The sequence below is a fragment of the Mustela nivalis genome, assembly GCF_964662115.1.
Source record: "Mustela nivalis genome assembly, chromosome: 2".
NCBI classification, from domain to species: Eukaryota; Metazoa; Chordata; class Mammalia; order Carnivora; family Mustelidae; genus Mustela; species Mustela nivalis.
The window spans coordinates 108,065,606-108,085,311 of NC_139021.1; the positions used below are offsets into that span (position 1 = coordinate 108,065,606).

Genomic DNA, 19,706 nt, shown 5'->3' on the forward strand with positions numbered 1-19,706 from the left:
AAAGTACTGAAGTGCTTTGTGGGTACTAACAGAACAGAAGGAGAAAATGAAAGAGGGGGAGGGAGGAAAGAATACAAAGAATTAAAAGATCATGTAGGGAAGGAAGGGAGGGAGGGAGGGAGGGAGGGAGGGAGGGCGGCTTGAAAAAGGAAGAAGAGAAACTGGTAGAGAGGCATTAGGGGAAAGAAGAATTTTGAAAGTTGTGAGACAAACATCTGAGAGTTAAGATTTGAGCTTGATGAGAAAGGAAAGGAATGGAGTCCTCTACTCAGGAGCAGAAACCGGTTGTAGCGTGTTGGTGATGAGAACCTATGGACCAGATAAACCTGCGAGACAAAGAAAATGAGGATGGGAGGCTGGGGAGTTTCAGAAGGGCAACGTCAACCACGTCGAGGACCGAAAGAGGGGCCATGTGAGGGTTTGAGTGCAAGAATCACAGAAGGGTCCAGTCCTCGGAGGACACAGAATGTGCAGTGGGTGAGGTGGATGGAGTCGGAAGGGTTGACAGAAATGGGTTCGTGTTGCAGGGTTGTTTCCACAGGAGCCCTACAGGAGACAGGACTGATGTAGGAAAGAGGTTAGCATTCAAGGCCGATGGTCAAGAAAGAAGTCTTGAGACGGCTCTGCTGGCAGGAGGCAGTTTTTATTAAAGAACAGGGATACGACCCTTGGGTAGAAAGGGCTGCTTGCTGGGGTCGTGACAGGAGGCTGACTTTCTGGGATGGCATTGGAGGAGGTCAAGCAAAAGGGAGGTTTTGCAAGAATGTGGCAGGAGGGCAGAGGACATTGAGGATACAGTTGGCTTTGCTCTTGTGAAGGGAAGGTGGTTTTTCCTGCTAGGAAGGCATGAGTTGAAAGATGGTGCAGAGCTTCCTGGAGGAATGTTACATTCCTCCTCTCACAGGTCCATCCCAGGGACTGCACGTTTGAAAAGAAACTCTGTCCTACGGACATTTCCTTCGGCCTCAGCCTCCCTCAGTGTCGTGGAGGGGAGGGAGATGTCAGGGCTTCAGGAAACGGAGATCCGGGCCTCTGGCAGGTCGCTAGGCTCTCGTTAAGCAGGCCTCTTCCTGCAGAATCAGGAGGACTTTTACAAACCGAGGGAGACTCCGGTCTTGCCGGGTTTTGATCTCCATCTGTGGAGAATCTGTTTTTTCCTTTCCTCAGCTTGAGGGCAGTCAGAGCGCCTGAGGGATGTCCCCCGTATCACAGGTTGGGGGGCGGTGTGGCGTGCCAGCTCCTGCTTGGCGCTCAGCTAGCCTTCCCCTCCCTCCTCGTGTGCCCCTGACCAGGGCGGAGCCTTGCGTGGTTAAGGTTGTTGAAGGAGGACGGTCTCATCTTCTGTAGCTTCTTCCTGCTGAATAGGGGCGTAGAGCTGTCCCTCCGCGTGGGTCGTTCCTGGTCAGGTGGCAGAGGCCCAGCTGGGGGAGGCCTCTGCTGTCTGAGTTGTAAAAGGAAGAGGCCGCTGAGTGCAGGGGAGAGCCTCTCCTCCCTAAACCTCTTGCTGCTGCCAAACACACAGGCTGAGCGGGGCCCGTTTTGTGGGGCTGCTGCCAGTGTTGAGCCCAGCATTGGTCACGGTCCTGTGCGTCGAAGTGACGGGGGCGGTTCGGGTGCGGCACCCTCGGGGAATCCAGCAGGGGTAGGGCTGCTGCCCCTCGAGTCGATCCCAGGGTGGTCAAGGGGCCCTGGCAGTGCCGCTTTGTCCTGCATGTGTCATGCCCTGCAGGGTTGTCGGGGACTGCAGGGGACAGCGGGAGGAGGAGCAGCCCCTGCAGCAGACAGGGGAGACAACGGGAAGGCTGCTGTCCCGCCCAGTCCCAGGTGGCCCACTCTCCCCACACAATGGACTGTTGTGGGCCCAGGTGGTTGCCTCGTGTTCCAAGTGTCCGTCATCGGCAGGGCCCGGGCAGCCAACTCTGGGTGTGGCGGCCGACTCAGAGGGTCCTCTCGTCTTGTCCTCGGGGCTCCAGTGCCGTCCTCTGGTGGGCTGCCCAGAAGTCTTCTCTTTGGCCTACGGAGGTCAGGCGTAAGAGAGCCGTTCCTGCAGGCGTGTTTCCCTGTACGTTCACGCCGAATCCTCCTCCGGGCCCAAATCGGAGCAGCAAGTGAGGCCCCAGGGCCCGCCTCGCTTCCTTTGTCGGAGCACCCCAGGAGCCTCTGGTGCCTTGGGGTGGTGGGCACACTGTCCTTTGGTGCAGCTGTGGAGACAAGGGTAGAGTGGTGTGAGATAGCGAGTGGCGTGTGGCCTGGGCCTTACCAGAGGCCTGTGGGGTTTTGCGGGACGTGTCTTCTGAGGTGTTGAGGTAGAGGTTTTCCTGCAAGACCCATGCATGACCTGAAGAAAGGGGAATTTCCCGTGGGCCCCCTGGAGCTGAATGAAGGCTACACTGCCAGGGTCCCTCAGGCCCCTTCCCTGAGCGTCCTCCTCCATGACGGCGGGGTCCTCCTCCTGCTGGGCTGTCCCTTCCCCAGCCTCTCTGAGAGCCCTGGACGTGCCCTTCTCTGTGGGGGGAGCCTTTGCCCACATGAGTGTTGCAGGTGGCGTGGCAGAGACGACATGCTCCCGACCCCCATGGGAAGTGAGTTCACACAGTCCACGGGCTGTGGGCAGGTGTTGGGCAAGGTGGGAGTAGGCAGGGTGGCCTTTCCCTGGTGGGTCTCCCCTGCCGACTGAGGGATCGAGGTGAGTCTCTAGAGTATGAAACTCACAAAGCAAAGTGTGCCATGAGGGGACCCACTACCTCCCACGAGGCATCTTGGAGGCTCAGGGGACTGGAGGTGTTGGTTAGATTGTATGGGAGTCGCTGGCGGACATGACTCAGCTGGAGACCGGGCCTGACTCCCCGCCCACAGGGATGCAGCGCTGGGAGGGGTGAGCTGTCCTGCTCCTGTGAGCCCGGGGGCCTGTCTTGTTTGCTCATTTCTCACGTGCCTGAAGTGGGAGATGAGGCCACCTCACCACTGTCTCTTCGCGACTAGTGTCGTCCGGGAGCAAGCCGTCTGCTGGCTTTTGCAGGGTGGGAGGACAAGGTTTGGGTCATGCAGAGGGAGGGGCTCAATGGGGGGTGTGGAGCCCTTTGCCAGAAGGTCACTGTGCCTAGGCTGCCTGGGGTCCAGTCCCTCCAGGCAGCCAGGGCCCTTCCTCCAAGATCAGCAGCTCCTGGACGACAGCGCCCAACCACCACAGGGAGTTGCAGGGATCAGGTGGAGGTTCCCCGTGGGATGTTCTCAGGACTTCCTAGTGCCTGCAGGGACTGGGATCTTCCTCTCCTCTCCTCTTTGTGGTCAGAGGCTAGGGCAGCACCCCGGGTTTTGTGCTGTTTGCTGAGGTACCCACAACAGGGACGGGGCAATGATAGAAAAGGTGTATCCATGTTCACCGGCCCCTTTTCCTGCCCGACTCACCCCGTTCCCGAGTCCTCCTCTTCTTCTGCTTCCCTTGTCGTTTGCGCCAAGTCCACTGAAGGAAAGTTTCTTGAGAGCTAAGAGCAAGAGCAGAAGTGGGCATGAGCACAGACTCCCCGGCATCAGAGAACCAAGTGGGGACACCCAGGCCCAGCCTCCCTTCCCGAGGCCTCTCCAGCCGGGTGATCCGTGCCCTGCCGATTCCCAGCCCTCCTCCCTGCTCTGCTGTCCGGGGCTGCTTCCCAGAGTCCGCGGTGAGGGGTCAGGGTGATGGTAGGAAAGGGGTGAGGAGGGCTTCCCAGGGATTTCATGCAGCAGTTCCCATGCAGAGCCCGAGTGCCTGTCAGAGACGAGGGCCTCCGGAGTTGGCGTCGTCAAAGCAGGGAAAGGGGAAGAGCTGGGCGGAGGCACTTAGGGACAGAGGAGAGAGGAAGCCCAAGAGATGGAGGTGGAAGTGAATTACAGGCGCAGGGTGGCTCCTTCCATCGGAATCGCCTTCTGTGGAATCCTTCGGGTTAGGGAGCAGCGAGGGTGCTGGGGTTGGCCCTGAGAGAGAACAAAGGGGAGTTAGTGCAGGTGACGACCCACGGCCTGCTGCTCTGGGGATGCTGGGCTCTGCCCTCAGTGGGGTGTGTCCCTAGCTCCGAGTCCTCCCTGGCCTTGGTCGTTTGATCTCCGCAGGGTACAGGGGGGTCTCTGGTTGCCCACCTGCTCTTCCCACCTCCGATTCTCTCCAAGACCCGGAATCCTGGCTGTGTGATCCTTTCCCCCCTGGATGCTGTCACTGTCCCTAAGACTGCCTCTGCGGGACGTTGTTTTCCTCTGTCCTTTTTCCTGTCCTTCCCTGCTCTACTTCGTCCTCCTCCTCCTCCTCCACCTCCTCCCCTAGAGATGCTCCATGTCCTTCCCCCTGCCAAGCTCCACCAGTCCTATTGTTGTCCAGGAGGGGGCCACCAAGGAAAGAGAGGAGATATCCTGGGTCCCCTGGAATCAATCCCCCGATCCGTCTGTGCTGGGAGCAGCTGTCATGGGTCTGGGATTGCTGGGGAAGTGCCGGGAGAGATGGCCCACCACGTCCCCACAGCCCATGTCTGCCCAGGGACTGGGATGACCTTCCCAGGGACGTGTTTCAGGGAACGCAACGCCCTCTGTTTCCCTAAGTGTTACAGAGACAGGAGACAGGAGCATGGGAAATTGTGCAGGCACCCTCAGCTGTTCAGGGCTGGAAAACGTCCAGCGGTGTGGTTACTGAAACACAGGATTCCTGCCAGTGCTCCTGCTGAGGCTTGCCAGGAATGGACGGGGTCGGGGTGTGTGTAGGGCCCTGGGCAGGCCTGAGGAATGTTTGCCATTTGGGCATGCCTAGGGAGTGGGGAGCATGGCCAGGGCTGTGGGCCAGCGAGGTGGGTTTGTGAGAGGAACCATGACTCCCTGGCCCTGCTCCCAAGAGGCTCTGTGCTATGCTTCGAGGCCAGCTAGTGAGAGGTAGAGTGGACCCGGGGCAGCAAGTGTGTGAAGCAGGTCCATCAGCCCCATCACACAGGCCCAGGGGACCGTGGCCCACGACAGGGGTTCTCCAGGGCAGCTGCATAGGGGCATCCCACCCTTGGGAACACGTCCCCAGGTCAGACTCTGCTGGGGTGTGAAGGCTGGCAGAAGCTCCGATTTACGGGAGCCTGTGTAGTGAACCCAGGAGAAGTACACTTTCCCTTCTGCAGCTCTGGGCGTCCCCTTGAAGTACAGCAGCTTGGAGAGAACCAGGATGGTTTGGTAGTGGAGGTTATGAGGGAGAGAATTTAGACCTGTCTTACACCTCCTGGCTCAGACCAGAACGGAGTGTCGCGTAGTGTCTCTTGCCCAGGAGAGTGCGGTTCGGGCCGCCAAGTCCTGAGCATGACCAGGTCTGGGCCCGTGCCAAGAATGATGCAGAATCTCTTGTGCACCATTCCCGATAGGCCATGAGCAAAGAGCTTTGCTCCACCAAGCTTTGACGTGTGGCAGTGGCCAAGGGAGGCACGAGCAGCTTTGATGGGAAAGATCCTTCAAGGAGCCGCGCAAGGAGTCGAGTGGTGATGACAAACCCAGCCTACCCTAAAAGCCCGTGGACACCTCGTCTGTTCTTTTCATCCTGAGACCGTGACATGAGCAAATCATGCCTGTGACAGAGCATTGCTTTCCTTGGTGGTTTTTGACCCACCTTCTTCCTTCTCCAGAGCGGCAGGGGCAACCCCATGTTCCCGGGAGCCCTGTCCCAGTGTTCCCCTCCTCGGTGCCATTCCCTACCTGAGGAGACTTCGTCCTCACTGAAGGAGTAGTCCTCGATGCTCTCTATCAGTAGATCTGCAAGAACTGAAAGAGGAGCAATGCCGTTAGGAGAGAAACCGCCTCACCCCTTCATCCCAGGTGCGTTGAGATGTCTCTGGGCCGTGCAGCATCTGCCTGACCCTTCTGCAGTGCTCTCAGAGGTTCACGGGGCTGGCGGAGCCGGAGCCCTTGGAGGAGACAGGGATTGGAGTTTCATGCCTTCTAATGAGACCAGGACGCTGCAGCAGTCACCTCAGTGTCAGTTCTGCATGCCCATGACCGCTGTCCCCTCCCAGCGCAACCATCAGAAACTCCAGTCGTTATGGGACTCTTGACGTGTGGCTAGTGGGAGTGAGCAACTGGACATTTTCGTTCCCTTGATGATTTCCGTGTACTGCGCTGAGATAATAAATGACTGTGTATGATGGATGCTAGACAGACTCTCTCCTGGATCACTCAGCACTAGACACCAACCAGGAGCGAGAGAGGAGGCCTGCTCTCCTGCGTATTGCTCGGGCATCAGTGGCTGGCCTGACAGGGACGTTGATCAAGGGAAGACGTTCCCGGGCTCACACACACCCACCAGGCGCTGCTGGAGGTCTTTGGACCCGAAGAGATTAAGGTGAAGCCCCAGTTCCTAGAATAAATGGGGAACGGATTCCGTGCAGCACTGATCTAAAGCATACAATGTGATGCTCTCAGGACAGAGGAGCTGTTAGAATAGATAAGGGAACCATAAAGGAACACAGCGAACCACGACGTTTCTGAATATGAAGAAGTCGGTGGTGGGTCTCTAGAAGCTGACCTTCCAATACCTTGGATGACTTCCCCGAGCCAACAGGAGGGTGCTGGCATACAAATAGGCAGGGGCACCTGGGAGCGGAAGAGAAATGCCCAGGAAATGTGCTCATGTTGGCATCACGATGCTTCCCAAGAGGACCGCCCAGGAAAAGCATCCTCTTCTGAAACAGTGAACAGATTGAAAAGGCAGCCCACAGATTGGAGACACCCTTGGCAATCCTTATTTCAGAAAAGGTGTGTTCACTGACAAAAAGGAAGAACAACAAAGAAAACCAACCAAACAAAAGAAGACCGGGATTTCACCAAATGAAAGAATCGAGAAAAAGACTGGAGTAGTCTGTGCTGCAAAGGGAACTAATGACTCGGCCAATCAGACAGACATCGTACGAAAAGATGCTCAACGTAAGGCATTGTGAGGGCAATGTGAATCCAAAGGATGCTGAGCTGTGGCATTGTCAGTTAGGGTGGCGAGGACCCAAACCAGGAATCCAAACCCAGGACCCATGTTGGAAGGAGGCAGAAAATTAGAGACTTTGTATGCAATTCATGGAATGCAGACTGGTGCAACTACCCTGGAAAAGCCCGTTGAGTGTCCTCGGAGAGCAGCGAAAGGTACTTCCGTTGATTTCCGCGCATGCGAGTGAGAAAAAGAGATGTTGGAAAATCAGATTCTGTTGCAATACATGTTTCTCATGAGAGAAAGTCTTGTTGTCTGCCAAAGAACCCTGAAACCCTGATTTGGCTCTGTTTCCATTCCCAGGCACTGAACTCCCTTGAGTTGTCTCTTGGCCCAAACCTTCCGAATCTAACAAGGCCCTCTTGCATGGACAGATGGCCAGCGAAATGGGTGATGATTGTCCTGTCACCCCTGTTGAGGTTTGAGGTTCTCTTTGGCCACCTTGCGATGCACAGAGCACCCTTTGTTCCTGCATGGAGGGGGCCCAGGTGCCCCCAGTGATGCGCAGTCCCTGAAGACCACCTCATTCCCCCTTGGATAGGACACCTTTTGGACCCTCCTCCAAGATCCCCAGCAAGGACCAGTGGTGGGTGTGGGATTTCCCTGGGAGAAGGCCAGTTGCATTCTTAGACACAGTATCTGCAGGGAAATGGTAGATCTCCATGGAGAAACACGGAGTGAATTGGCCCCATCTGTTCCCTGGCCACTACCCCTTTGTGCGGGTCATCCCCGAACGGGCTGTTGTACGCGGCTGCCCCGGAAGCCACCTGCAGAAGGGAGGAAGTGTGTCCCCGCACTCAGTGTTTCCGATGAGGTTGGGAAGACGCATCGTGGGGCCTCTAATGCAGAGATATGTGTGTGTGAGTGCAGTGTCAAGAGGGAGGTGCTGTGACCATTCTTGCCCGAGACCTAGCTTGGCAGGAGAGCCCATGGACACTGACTCAGTAACAGGGATTGGAAAAGACACACTTGTGTCTTTGGGGCACAGTCTAGCCCTTCCTAGTTAGCGACGGGATTTGTTTTCTGTGGGAAATGATGTGTATTTGCAAGGAAAGAACACCTCTTTCAATTGTAGGTGTTGAAGAGTTTTCCCATGAATGGACGTTCATGATGTGACAGTGATGGGCAACATCTCTGAGAACGCGGACACCGTTAATCGCCATTTTGAGGGGACCAGACACGTTCGAGAGCACAGCATTCATCCACCTGACACACACACACACCAACCCTGCGAATCACAGCACATGGATTCCCATGGAAACAGACCTTGTGCTCAGCACCCGATCCTACAGCACCTAAGAGCAGCACGGTAGCTTCCAGGGCCAGGGTCACGAGGCCTCGGGTCTCGGTCCGGAACATGACCCTTAGTCTCGTTGCAACAGGATCTGGATTCTGGGTAGCTCTCAAGATGGAGCCTGCAAGGAGGCCCCACCTTGCCCATTGTCCAGGTTGCTCAAAAGCAATGAGTGACTCTTGAGGACAGCATACTTACCATGCTCCCTTTCCAGCAGGGCCACCTGTGATTTCAGAAAAGAAAACATGATGAACATCAAGTCCTGCCTCGTCCTGTGTGCACAGCTCTTTTGGTCTCTTGGTGATGGGCAGGGTTATGGGCAGTGATATGGAATCCACCTAGAGGTCGCATGCCCTGGGTCCATTGGTGGCATGGCGGTGTCAGTAGCACCCGTGAAAAAGCTAAGGACCCTGTGGACTGTAACCGAACCTGCTGTTTCCTTCAGGGTCTTTGAAATGGGGTGTCCCTGGCTAAGAGTCGCTCCCTCAATAATCTCCCCACCAAGGACATTGTACGTGCTGAGGTGTTTGGATCTGATTGCGAGTATCAGAGAATCAAGGGATGCTGTACCTCACCTGAAGGAAGGCTAACTTACCACCTTGGTGAAAAATGGGACCTCTCCTTCTGTGCTGTCCACGTCAAGGTCATCGAACAGACTATCGAGGGGATCTAGGTGGATACACACAGAGAGTGTCGGGACCCCGATGGGACTCTTCGGGAATCGCTCGGGGAGCTTTGCTTGGCGTGCACGTGTGGACAAGTGTGTGGAAGTGGGGAGCTCATCAGTATGGACTGAGCTGCAGTGGGCCCTTCCTGGATGGAGGATGAAAGGTCCTGGAGAGGAGCAGGGATGTGAATAGAAACTCTGGCTCCTGTTGGAGCTACAGGGCCTAGGTTGGCTGTGAAATAGTCCATCTCCAAGGCACACCTACTGCCTGCCCCCAAACCTGCACCACCTAAGAGCAGCGCAGTAGTTTCTGGGGACAGGGCCATGAGGCCACGGGTCTTTCCCCAGAAAATCCCTTTCTGTTACTCCGACCCTTCCTCTCAGTCCCGCCGGACCTGGAATCAGGGTGGTTCTCGTGGTGGAGCCTGTGAGGAAGCCCCAACCTTTGCCCTTTTCCAGGTTGTTGCAAACAAGTGAGTGACTCTAGAGTACAGAATACTTACCGCCATCCTCTTCCAGCAGGGACACCTGTGATTTCAGAAAAGAAAACAGTATGAACATCAAATCAGGCTTTGTCCCGTTTGCATGGCTCTTTTGTTCCCTGGGGGATGGGAGGAAGCCCAATGCGGAAGTGTGCTAGAGGCCCGTGAGCCCCAAAGTGTGACGAGAGCAAAATGAGTCCTCCGCAGATGCGCCCAGTCTTCCTAGAGGTCCCACGTTCCAGGTCCCACTGGACAAAATAGGTGGTAAGGAGGAATAGCTGCTACCCGTACCAAAGCTCCCTGCCCTCCAGATGGTAGGTGATCCTGCTGTGGTTGTCCCAGCCCCCCTGCTGTGGTGGTCCCAGCCCCCCTGCAATGCCTTCGGGGTTAGGTAGCATTTGGTAACAGATTCTCTCTCAAACTTCTCCCTACCCTGTCAATGGTGCATGCTGAGAATTTTTTTATGTGACCTTGATTTAAAAAGCCAGAAGAGTTTTGTGTCTCCCCCAAAGAAAGGCCAACGTACCACTCTGGTGTAAAATGGGGCGTCTTTCTCATTCTTTCCTGTTGAACGCTCACCCGCCTGTCCATCCAGCCAAGCTAGGGAGAGATCCACAGAATGGTCAGTCCAGCTCGGCAGGAAGAGCTCAGGGAGTTTCGCTTGGGGTGGGCGTGCCCGGGAGTGTATGGTGTTGGTATGGACTGAGCAAGCTGCTGCTGCATCGAGAGAGGTCAGGGCAAGGAGCAGGAATGGAGGGAGAAATATTGACTCTGAACTTGAGCTACAGGGAGTGGAATCAGGGTGACCTCTTCAAGCAGAAAGGGAAACACTAAGAGACACATTCCGTACTGACAGGCAAGTTCCTCCAACCAGCGCCTGTGTCATGGTCATGGTCAAGATCGTTTCTTGGCTGTTCCCACCTACCTCTCGCCTCTTCTAGGAGATTGTATTTCTGCAGAAGAACACTGTGTGGCAGGGTTGCATGCAATGCAAGCACAAGTACCCTATAGGTTTCTATTTGTCCCTGAGTCATGCAGGGTCAGGAAAACCAAAGACCCAGGATTTCTACGTACTGACATCTGACCATTCCAACAGAGTGCCCATCCGCAAAGTGCTGATTCTTTCTAGTCTTTCCTTTCCTGTGGGTGTGTCCTTGGAGTCCGCGGGACCCAGTTTCCCGGGACCCAGCTCCTCCAGTCAGGATCCGGCAAGTTCACGAGAGAGTGGAGGCCAGGCGAGAGAAGGGCACTCTCTAACCTGGCCATGTAGCAGATTGTCAGGAAGTCGGATCGGGCCCCAAGCTAATGATGAAGCTTTCCTGGCCATTGCCATTTGCCAGTGAGCCTTCCCTCTATGTGCATTCAAGATGGGAGCATTTTTGTAAGGCTGGTGGTGATGTTTGGGTCGACTAAAGTAGCTTCTGATTCCTTTGTGTTTTGACCCTGTCTGAGAAACGTCCCGAGCTAGGACAGATGTGGGCCCCTTTTCTCCCCATCCCTGTCTGAGGAAAGGGAATCCTGAGCAACCCTCCAGGTGGAGCTGTGGTCAGCAAGGAATGTGGTGTCCTAGCGGGGTGTGTGCAGCGGGGATGAAGGAGGTTTGGCTTTGAAACTTTGACCCGTGCCCTCAAGTCCATTCAGTGGGAGATGTCTTCTGGTGAAACGCACGCAGTCCACACACCCACATGCCCAGTCCCGTCGCATCGACCCACGCGAAAGCGAGCCCCAACCCTCCAGCGTTCCAAGCACACCACCCGAATGACCTACTAGTTTGCAGGGACTGTAGCACAGGGTCCTGGGTTTCTGCAGGACACTCCGTTTGTTCAGTCCGCCCCAGCCTCTGTTCCCGGGAGGAACTCAGAAGGGGGGAAGCTCTCCAGACCAAAGGAGGAGAGAAAACCCTACCTTGTTGAGTTAGATCTGTCCCCCTAAGGGGAGTGATGGGGGTATAAGCATATGGGGTGTATCCAGTCGCCGCCTCCTGCAGTTGGAGAAAGGGAAACCCAGTGAGGATCCCCGCACCCTGTGCACACCGTGTGCACACATCTCTGTGACCTTGGTGTGTGTCGTAAGCAAGCTATATGCGATGTGGTCATTGAGTCTATTTTCCAGAGGAGGAGGAAATGACCTCCCGATAATGACCCCCTTGTCCTTGGCTCCGGCATGTTATGTCAAAATTCCCCCATCCATTTTCGTCAGCCACTCATTCCAAAGCCATTTCCCATAGACAGAACGACCTGGTGGAAAATGCTCACGACCATCCACTGCCTAAGCAGTGGTGGTGCCCGTCTCAATTTGCTGTCCGTTAATGGTATAAACTCACGGCAGGCTCTCAGCACCAAGGACATGGTCTCTCTCCTCTGGCATGTCCATGCTGAGACACTTTCATGGAAAGAGAAATCAAACACTGGCTATCCCTCAGAAGCACAAAATGACTTTAGAGAGGTGACTGAGCGGCTCAGACATTGAAGCTTCTGCCTTCAGCTCAGGACCTGATCCTAGGGTCCTGGGATGGAGGCCCACATTGGGCACCCTGCTCGAAAGGGGAGCCTGCTTCTTCCTCTCCCTCTGCTACTCCCCCTGCTTGCGCTCTCGTGCACTCTCTGTCTATCTGTCTCTCTCTCCCCTTCTCTGTCTTTCTGTCTTTCACATAAACAAAATCTTGAGGAACAATGAGTTTACCTGAGGGAGAGTCAGAGTTTCCTCCTCGGCCCTCAAAGTGGGTAGTAGCTCTTCCATCAGGTCATCGTGGAGAGCTAGGAGGATACAGAGGCACCATGAGGACACTGGTGAGGCTGCTCAGGAAGTAGGCGGGGAGTTTGGATGGATGAGGACAGGAGGGGAGTGTGCGCGTGCTGGGGCGCCTAGGAGGTATGGGCCGCACTGCTGCCGGGCCTTGTCCTTGGTGCAGAGGGGAAGGGACGGGAGAGGAGCAGGGAGGAAACGCGAAGAGGGTTCTTGTCTTTCTAGCTAAAGTGAGCCCGATCAAAGCCAAATAGCCAGTCCAGGACATGGGAAGCCTAACCTGGCTTCTGTGTGAAGACCGAGTCCCATAACCTCTCCTGACTGACATGCCACTAAGGTGTCCCACGCTGCTGCTTTGGACATCAGCTCTGGGCCCAAGATCCCCACCTGCTGCGACTATATGCATCACGTCTGTGTAAGATCTTGCACAGCATAAAAAGCAGCCTTGCTTGCCAGGCTGCATTCAACCCTCAGGAAAGGAGCCTAGTAGTTTGCTTCACTCATCCTTTGTCTTCAGAAAATGCCATGTGCAACACTTGAGAGCACGGACATCGTAGCTTCCATAAACAGCCGGCACCGTCGATGAGTGTGATAGATTCCTTCCACTGTTCTTGAGCTGTCCCATGTGTGTGTGTGTGTGTGTGTGTGTGTGTGTGTTTCCCCTGAAGACAGTGGCTGTCTGAACCCTCCCAGGTGTTCTGACCAGTGGGAAGTTGCTTACACAGAGGAGTCTGGGAGTGTGTGCTGATCGGCTGTAGGCCTGCTTTGCAGGAGATTTGCTCCGGGGATGTGGGTCCAAAGCTTCCACCCAAGCTTCACCTTGATTTCCTATTGGCCAGTGGTGTTTGAGTGTGTGCTTAGAGAATTTGAACCTTCCTGAGGCTTAGGGAAATCTTATCAAGTACAGTCAGTTCCCTCCGTGATGCTTTTCTGCCATTGGTCGGTCGTGTGTACACACTGAGACCGGCTATGACCGATGTTGCCCTGTTCTGTCCTCCACGGGTCCACACGCTTTCCAGCCATGTGGGCTTGAGCATGAGGATGTGGCTTTTCTCTGTGCACTTGACTCCAGGGACCAGCCTGTAATCTTTAAGGTGGGCTTCTAAGCTTGCCCTGGCTTCTGTGTCCATGGAAGCCACTGTGTCATGTTGGGTCCTGTCGGGGACCATCATAGAATCTAGGTATTTGGCTGTGTGCACAGATGCTGATGGCCCTTTGCTAGCTAGCACCCATGGTACATCATGACGCCCTGGCTGAGGGACTAACAGAGGTGGGTAGGCCAGAGCAACTTTCAGATTGGAACCTGAGCTCCAATCATGGCTTTCCAAGTAGGAGGTCAAGGGTTTGGACCCTTTATCTCCGCACGATGCCCGCCCCAGGAAATCAGAGGGAAATGTCCTCCAGGTAAAGCTGTGGGGAGTAGGGGAAGGAGTATGTAAAGTGTGCCAGGGTGATGAGTGTGTATTGGAAGAGGGACACTGTAATTGTGGTGGAAGTGTGAGAAAGATCTCCTGGTAAAGGCACACAATTGTGTTCACAAGCATAATGCATGGGGACACACACACCCACACCCCCACGCACACACCCACGCACACAGGGCCTTCATCCCACGTGCACACAGATCACCCCTTCCCTATGTACGAGTTCTTCCAGGCCCTGTTTGATGTGGTGACCGTGCCTCACCGGACAGTCTCGGTCAGTATCCCCCAACCCCCGTTCCTTGTTAGAACCCAGAATCAGGGGGCAGGCTTCTTTGTACTCTAGATTTCCTCCCAGAGCCCGATGGTCTTAAATACGTACAGCTGTCCTTGCTCCCAGCGTCTACCTGCGATTGGGGAAAAGGAAATACAGTGAGGATCCCAGCATCCTGTCCTGTTGGGCCAGCTCTTTGGTTTGGGGAGGACTTCAGGCAGTTAATTGGAAGAGGTCCGGTGGTTGAGTCCATGTCCTCCCACCTGAGTTCAAGTGGACCATTTGAATGATGCTGGAGCATCATTCAATCTCCGAAGTCCATTCTGATCAACAGACAGAACGTTCTCTTTCAAGGAGAAACCTTTTCTGCTGAAGAAGGTGTTTGATCCCATGGAGTTTGTAACTGAGGCTGTCCTGTGTCCTCACCCTTTTTGGGTCTATGTGTGTAAGAGGTCAGTCCCAGCATTCCTCCACGAGGGGAGACTGCTGCCCCCTTCCCCTGGGAGGTAAAGTGCCAGATGTTCATCAAACTCCACTGATGGAAGAAATCAAGGAAGCACCATTTGTGTCTCTGAGAAATCAGAGAGGCGAGCTTACCTCAGGGAGAGTTGGGGGACCTTCTTTTGTCCAGCTCCTAGGAAGGTCCTTGGACTGGCCCTCCACAGGGTCTAGGAGAACAGAGAGGAGCTGTCAGGACATTGGTTGCGCTACTCAGGAATGACTTCGGGAGTTAAGTCTGCTGGATATGGATGTGGGGCCAGAGGGAATGGACGTGAAGGGTGACCAAGCAAGGCCTGACTTCCCAGTGGGCCAACAGTGGTGGAGAAAGTGGTGGACGCAGTACACAGTGGTGTACGCAGAACGCAGTGGTGTACACAGAAACACAGAGGAGGGGAGCAGGATGGAAAAGGGAAATGGGGCCTTGGCTTTCTAACGGAGGGGATGTCATCAGTGGGAACTCTCAGCGTCTGTCTAGGAAACACTCAAGGCACCCTGGGTTTCAGGGCGCAGTCCCCTGAGCCCTCCTGCCCACTGTGAAGCCAAGCCAGCTTGCCACTTCTTCAGCTGGTCATGGGGCCTGTTCAGCTGTCTCCCCTGCACCTCTGCTGTGTGACCCTATCGCTCCTCTATCGTGCCTTGGAGTAGTGGGTTTTTCGGTGATGGAATCTAAGTACTGGGGACGGGTTATATTTGTTAGTGCGTGTCCGTTCAGTGACCCTGCTGACATCCGTGATGCTTTGTAGACCGCACTGCCATCTACAGGGAAAACGTTGCCATCCTATCTCATGGCACCTCTGTATCTGTGAGGACATGACCGGCCCTCCCCGTTTCCTCCCTCCACTGTCCCTTCCACTTTCTGGGTCTACGAATGTCCCTACTGGAGTGTCCTCAAAGCCTGGGATCGTGTAATGTACGTCTTTCCTTGTGTGCTTGCTTTCAAAATGTGTGTTAAGTTTCCAGGTTCCATCTGTTTCGTAAAATATTGGAAACCTTAGTTTCTTCTTATGCCTGAATTGCACTCTATGATGTGTATGGATGCCACTGAATGTGTTCTTTCCTCCCGTGATGGATTTGGGGGCAGTGCCTCTCTGGGGCTATTGGGAACCCAACTGTGTGAGACATTAGTGCACAGATTTCTGTCTGTTTCCAGAATGAGAAGACATCACCGAATGCATTGGCCCCATTTGTAGAACGGTAACCACGTGGAATGTACTGGGTACTTGAGTTCCCCAAATGTGGTGAGGTCGTTCTGTTCCTTTGAAGATACGTAGCACACCCATGTAAGATGTGGCTAATGGGCAGAAGTGAAGGGGGGACATCGTGAAACCTCCTGTCGTATTCTGTTCCATTTTTCTGTTCAGCGTTCCTGGCAAAAAACATAGTCTCTTCCTTCCTACACACCTAAGAACCATGTTTCCTGGGGAGACCTATAGGGACCTGTGTGTTCCAGAAAGACCTAAGATCCATCCCTTCAGCTAGTAGACACTTTTTTCCTGTGCCCCTTGGATCCAGTTTGAATGAGGATCTCATCGTGACTTGTGGACTTAAAAGGGGATGGACGGACGGCATAGAGGGAAATGGCTACAAGTGAAATCAGAGGACAATGTGTCTCAGCAGTTTTAAAAGCTTCGGTTATGTCTGTGCTACTGAATGACAGAATGCGTCTCTAATCAACGTAATGAGTCAATCCCCAAGGTACCTTCCTCGGGGTCCTCAATGGTGAAGACCTCATTGTGGAGGGAGAACCGGACTCTCTTCTTGCTGTGGCATTGTGGAGGGGGCGGCGTGGGTGGGGGCGTCTCCACATCCTCCAGGAGACACTCCCCACAGATTTCTGGGAGACACACAGAAATAGAGAACAGTGTCGGCACCTTGTCGTCAGGAGCCCACAGGGGGATTGGAAGTCCTTTCCTTCTAGTCCATCCGTCTCCTGCCCCTACTCGCCAGCTGCCCAGCAGGCATTCCTCCCTCCAGGTGGGACTTAGGAAGGGGTCACCATGTGCTGTGCTCTGAATTCCGCCCCCTCCCACACCCACAGGTTCCGTGGGCAACGGCTTGTATGGAGCAGAGACAGGACAGAAAAGCACACAACAGAGCGCCGTGAGCACGCGTGATAGCCTCGGTCACATCCACTGAGCAGCCACTCCTACCCGAGAGTGTTCCCCAGAACCCTCTGTGCCCTGTTTCCCTGCCCTCCGGCGTAGACGTTAGTGTGCCACCACGGTGTCCCAAGTGATTGAGTCCAAGGAGTGCCTGGGACCTAGGGGAGGACTGGATGCTTCCCAGCCGCTCGGCAGGTGTTGAGGAAGGGACCACCTAGGGACTCAGCTAGACAGCTGGCTGTGGGTGAAGCCACAGTGGAGGACAGTGGAGGGCCCTGAAATATAGGGTGCCGAAGGGTCCGTCCAGAGTTGCCACCCTGATGAAGGATGGATCTGGGACAGGAAAGTCGTCGTTTCCCTGTGGCCGGAGATCCCCGAACCCCTGACACCAACCCACGGCCCCTGCTAAAAGGTTCTGAAGCCCTGAACCAAGAGCTGCCCTCACAGTCTCAAATCCCTCTGTGCCACTGTGTCTGTAGGGGAGAGCAAGGGCCACGAGACCAGCTTCAGTCCTCACTCACCTCTGTGTTTGGGGCCCTGACATCAACTAAGTGGTGGTTTCTGCCCAGTGGGGCCCTAGTGAAGGACCAGGAACGGGTAGCTTGAGCCACGTTCCCTCACCTCTCTGCAAGGTCAGCCCAGTCGCCCAAGGCCGTCCTGAAGGCCAGTTGAAGCCCAGGCTCCTGGGGTTCTGCTTGGCTCCCAAGCTGATTCAAACTCCCAACAGTCGCATAGGACCTGGCTGAGAACTCGCTTGCCTTGAGCTCGCCAGTCCCGAGGAGCAGTCGATGGGTACAAACGGACATGTAGGTGGCCATGTGGGCTGGGAGTGGTTGGTTTCAGGAAGGAGACGGATGATGCTGAGTGGCCCGCTCTTGCCGTGTGGACTGCTCTGAGGAGGCTGGATGGAAGTGAGGCTACCCTGGCTGGCGTGAGTCCCTCCCTGCTCTCTCATTCTTTGCCAGCATCCCCTGTCTACTCTCAGGTCTCTTGATCCCCTCTGGAGACTGTAGGTTTAGCAGACAGTCTTCTGTCTCCCTCCCTAGGCCGGGCCTGGAGAACCCAGCCCAGCAGTACCTTTGAGAGCAGCAGACAGTCCACTGTGCAGCTGCCGTGTGTTCTGTTCACCCACCCGGTGGCACAGCCCTTTCCCGTGCACTCCCAGGCATCAAGCAGACGGCCCGGGAAACCCTGCACATCAACCCATGAGACCACCCCGCTATCCTCCAGTGTCTCTCCTTCTAAGAACAGCTGCATTTCGACCTCTGACCTTTCCTCTCCGATTTTGTCATGTCCATCGGGAAGAGGAGACCGGCAATTCGTTCCCCTCAAATGTGGTGCCTGGGTCGCACCAAGATTCTCCTGATGCAGGGACAGCAGTGTGGCGTGTGACCTGTGTGTTGTCCCTGTAGGACTGTGTCCGAAATGGGCATTCAAAAAGAGTACGGTTTTCTGAACATCGAAGCGCTTTAAGGAAGGCAGCTTCCCCACGAAATCCCAATGAAATCACCCAGACAAACGAACAAACACAGGCATCCAACCGGGAGGGGGAATCAGAGGGTGGAGAGGAAAAGCCAAAGAGAAGAAGCCGATCTCTGTGAAAGGGAGACAGCCAGCTCCAGAGAAGAGAATTGAGAAAATCGATAGGCACCTACCTATACAACAGCAGTTAAGGTTCCCCATCGTGGGGACTGTTAGTCCTGTTCACCCAACCGCCAGGGGCTCGGCTCACAGAGTGACAGTTGAAATGGAACGTTGGATGCGTGTCATCAGGTCACCGTGGCGATGGCTCATGACAGAACTCTGAGGGTGTCATGGAGGGAAGGGGGTCAGGGAGGGGTCGATGGATGATGGGCAATTAAGGCACTTGTTATGGTCAGCTCTGAGTGGTGGAGAGAAGTGATGAGTCCCTGAGTTGTGCTGCAGAATGCAATACTGCGCTGTACGTTAACTACCTGCATTTTTGGACATTAAAAAAAGGATACTCCTGAGGGCACCTAGGAGACTGAAATGTTCATTATCCTATCTGCTACTCTGGAAAACTCCTATTTATACGAGATTGTTTCACAAAGTCTCTCCAGGAGTTCTTGGGTGGCTCAGTGGGTTAAGTATTGGCCATCGGCTCAGGTCCTGCTCTTGGAGTCCGGGATCAATCCTAGCATCAGGCTCCCTGCTCATATGGCTCATATGTATAGACGATAATGAGTTAGGAGTAGGTTAACTAAGTTTCTTAGGCATTAATGCTGCAATCAAGGTGTTGCTTGGGACTTCTTATCTAAGGCTTGGTTGGGTTCCCATCTGTACATATGTGGCAGACTTTATTTCTGTACAGCCGTAGGAGTCACAGTAGCTTGTTTCTTCTTTGAGGTCAGAAGAAGGGTCTCTGATATCTTACGTTCCTTAAAAGACTCACATGTGGGACGCCTGGGTGGCTCAGTTGGTTAAGTGTCTGCCTTTGGCTCAGGTCATAATCCTGGGGTCCTGAGATCAAGTCCCATGTTGGGCTCCTTGCCCCTCACCCTGCTCGTGTGCTCATGCGCTCTCTTTCTCTCTCTCTCTCTCAAATAAATAAATAAAATATTTAAGATAAATTAATAAAAGACTCACATGATTAGGTCAGGCCCACCCAAGTAAATCTTCCTTTTAGACCAAAGTCAACTGATTAAAGGATCTCATTTATACTTGCAAAATCTGTTTTGTTGTAGAATGTATCACAATCACAGGGACTTAAGTCTCTTCCATTTAAGAGGAGTTCATGTCACGTTGTTGGATCCATTGGAGGTCGTCATCTTAGATTCTGCCTATATAATTAGTGTGAGTTTATCCATTCTGTTTTCCAAGGTAGTTTTGGTTATTCTTGGCCATTCAAGTTTCTATGTAAGTCTGAGAGTAAAGTTATCAGTTTCCACAAAAATATCTGCTAAGATTTTAATTCTGATTGTCTTGAATCTATAGGCCAATTTGTGGAGAAATGAGATATTTTTGTAATATTAAGTTGTCCAAGCCATGAATATAGTGTATTCATTTACTTAGGTATTCTTTGTTTTTTGTTTTCTCAATAATACCTTATACATTTCTGGAAAATAGTCTTGTTTTTCCTAGTAACCAATTTTTAGTGTATGTCATGAACATTGATTAGCTGTTTGTTTTGATAACCTGGGAATGATATGTCTCTCTTTCTTCTTGCTGTATTTTCCACAGTGGTCATTTTATAAATGGGTGGTATAAAAGCTATGAACTGTATAAGACAGTC

At 53.9% G+C, this 19,706-nt stretch overlaps 2 protein-coding genes and 1 long non-coding RNA gene across 3 annotated transcripts; all 3 read right to left on the minus strand.

Moving 5' to 3' along the window:
- Positions 1–905: 905 nt before the first annotated feature.
- Positions 906–3,969, minus strand: LOC309854453. The gene is made up of 3 exons (XR_014306244.1): positions 3,872–3,969; positions 3,409–3,485; positions 906–2,201 (listed from the first exon to the last, which is right to left on the minus strand). It is a non-coding gene; the product is annotated as an uncharacterized lncRNA (long non-coding RNA).
- A 1,246-nt stretch (positions 3,970–5,215) lies between these two features.
- LOC309858737 (uncharacterized protein) lies at positions 5,216–10,028 on the minus strand (the record flags this gene model as incomplete). The annotated part of the gene is made up of 8 exons (XM_082719051.1): positions 9,940–10,028; positions 9,435–9,459; positions 8,860–8,933; positions 8,463–8,487; positions 7,517–7,609; positions 6,286–6,349; positions 5,692–5,757; positions 5,216–5,295 (listed from the first exon to the last, which is right to left on the minus strand). Exons 1-8 carry the CDS (start codon positions 10,002–10,004, stop codon positions 5,216–5,218), a joined length of 492 nt encoding a protein of 163 aa, XP_082575177.1. The 5' UTR covers positions 10,005–10,028.
- Positions 10,029–10,666: 638 nt separating this feature from the next.
- LOC309858738 (uncharacterized protein) lies at positions 10,667–18,256 on the minus strand (the record flags this gene model as incomplete). Its single annotated transcript, XM_082719052.1, has 7 exons — positions 18,109–18,256; positions 16,051–16,185; positions 14,448–14,518; positions 13,959–13,983; positions 12,096–12,169; positions 11,181–11,394; positions 10,667–10,671 (listed from the first exon to the last, which is right to left on the minus strand). Exons 1-7 carry the CDS (start codon positions 18,134–18,136, stop codon positions 10,667–10,669), a joined length of 552 nt encoding a protein of 183 aa, XP_082575178.1. The 5' UTR covers positions 18,137–18,256.
- Positions 18,257–19,706: the final 1,450 nt, after the last annotated feature.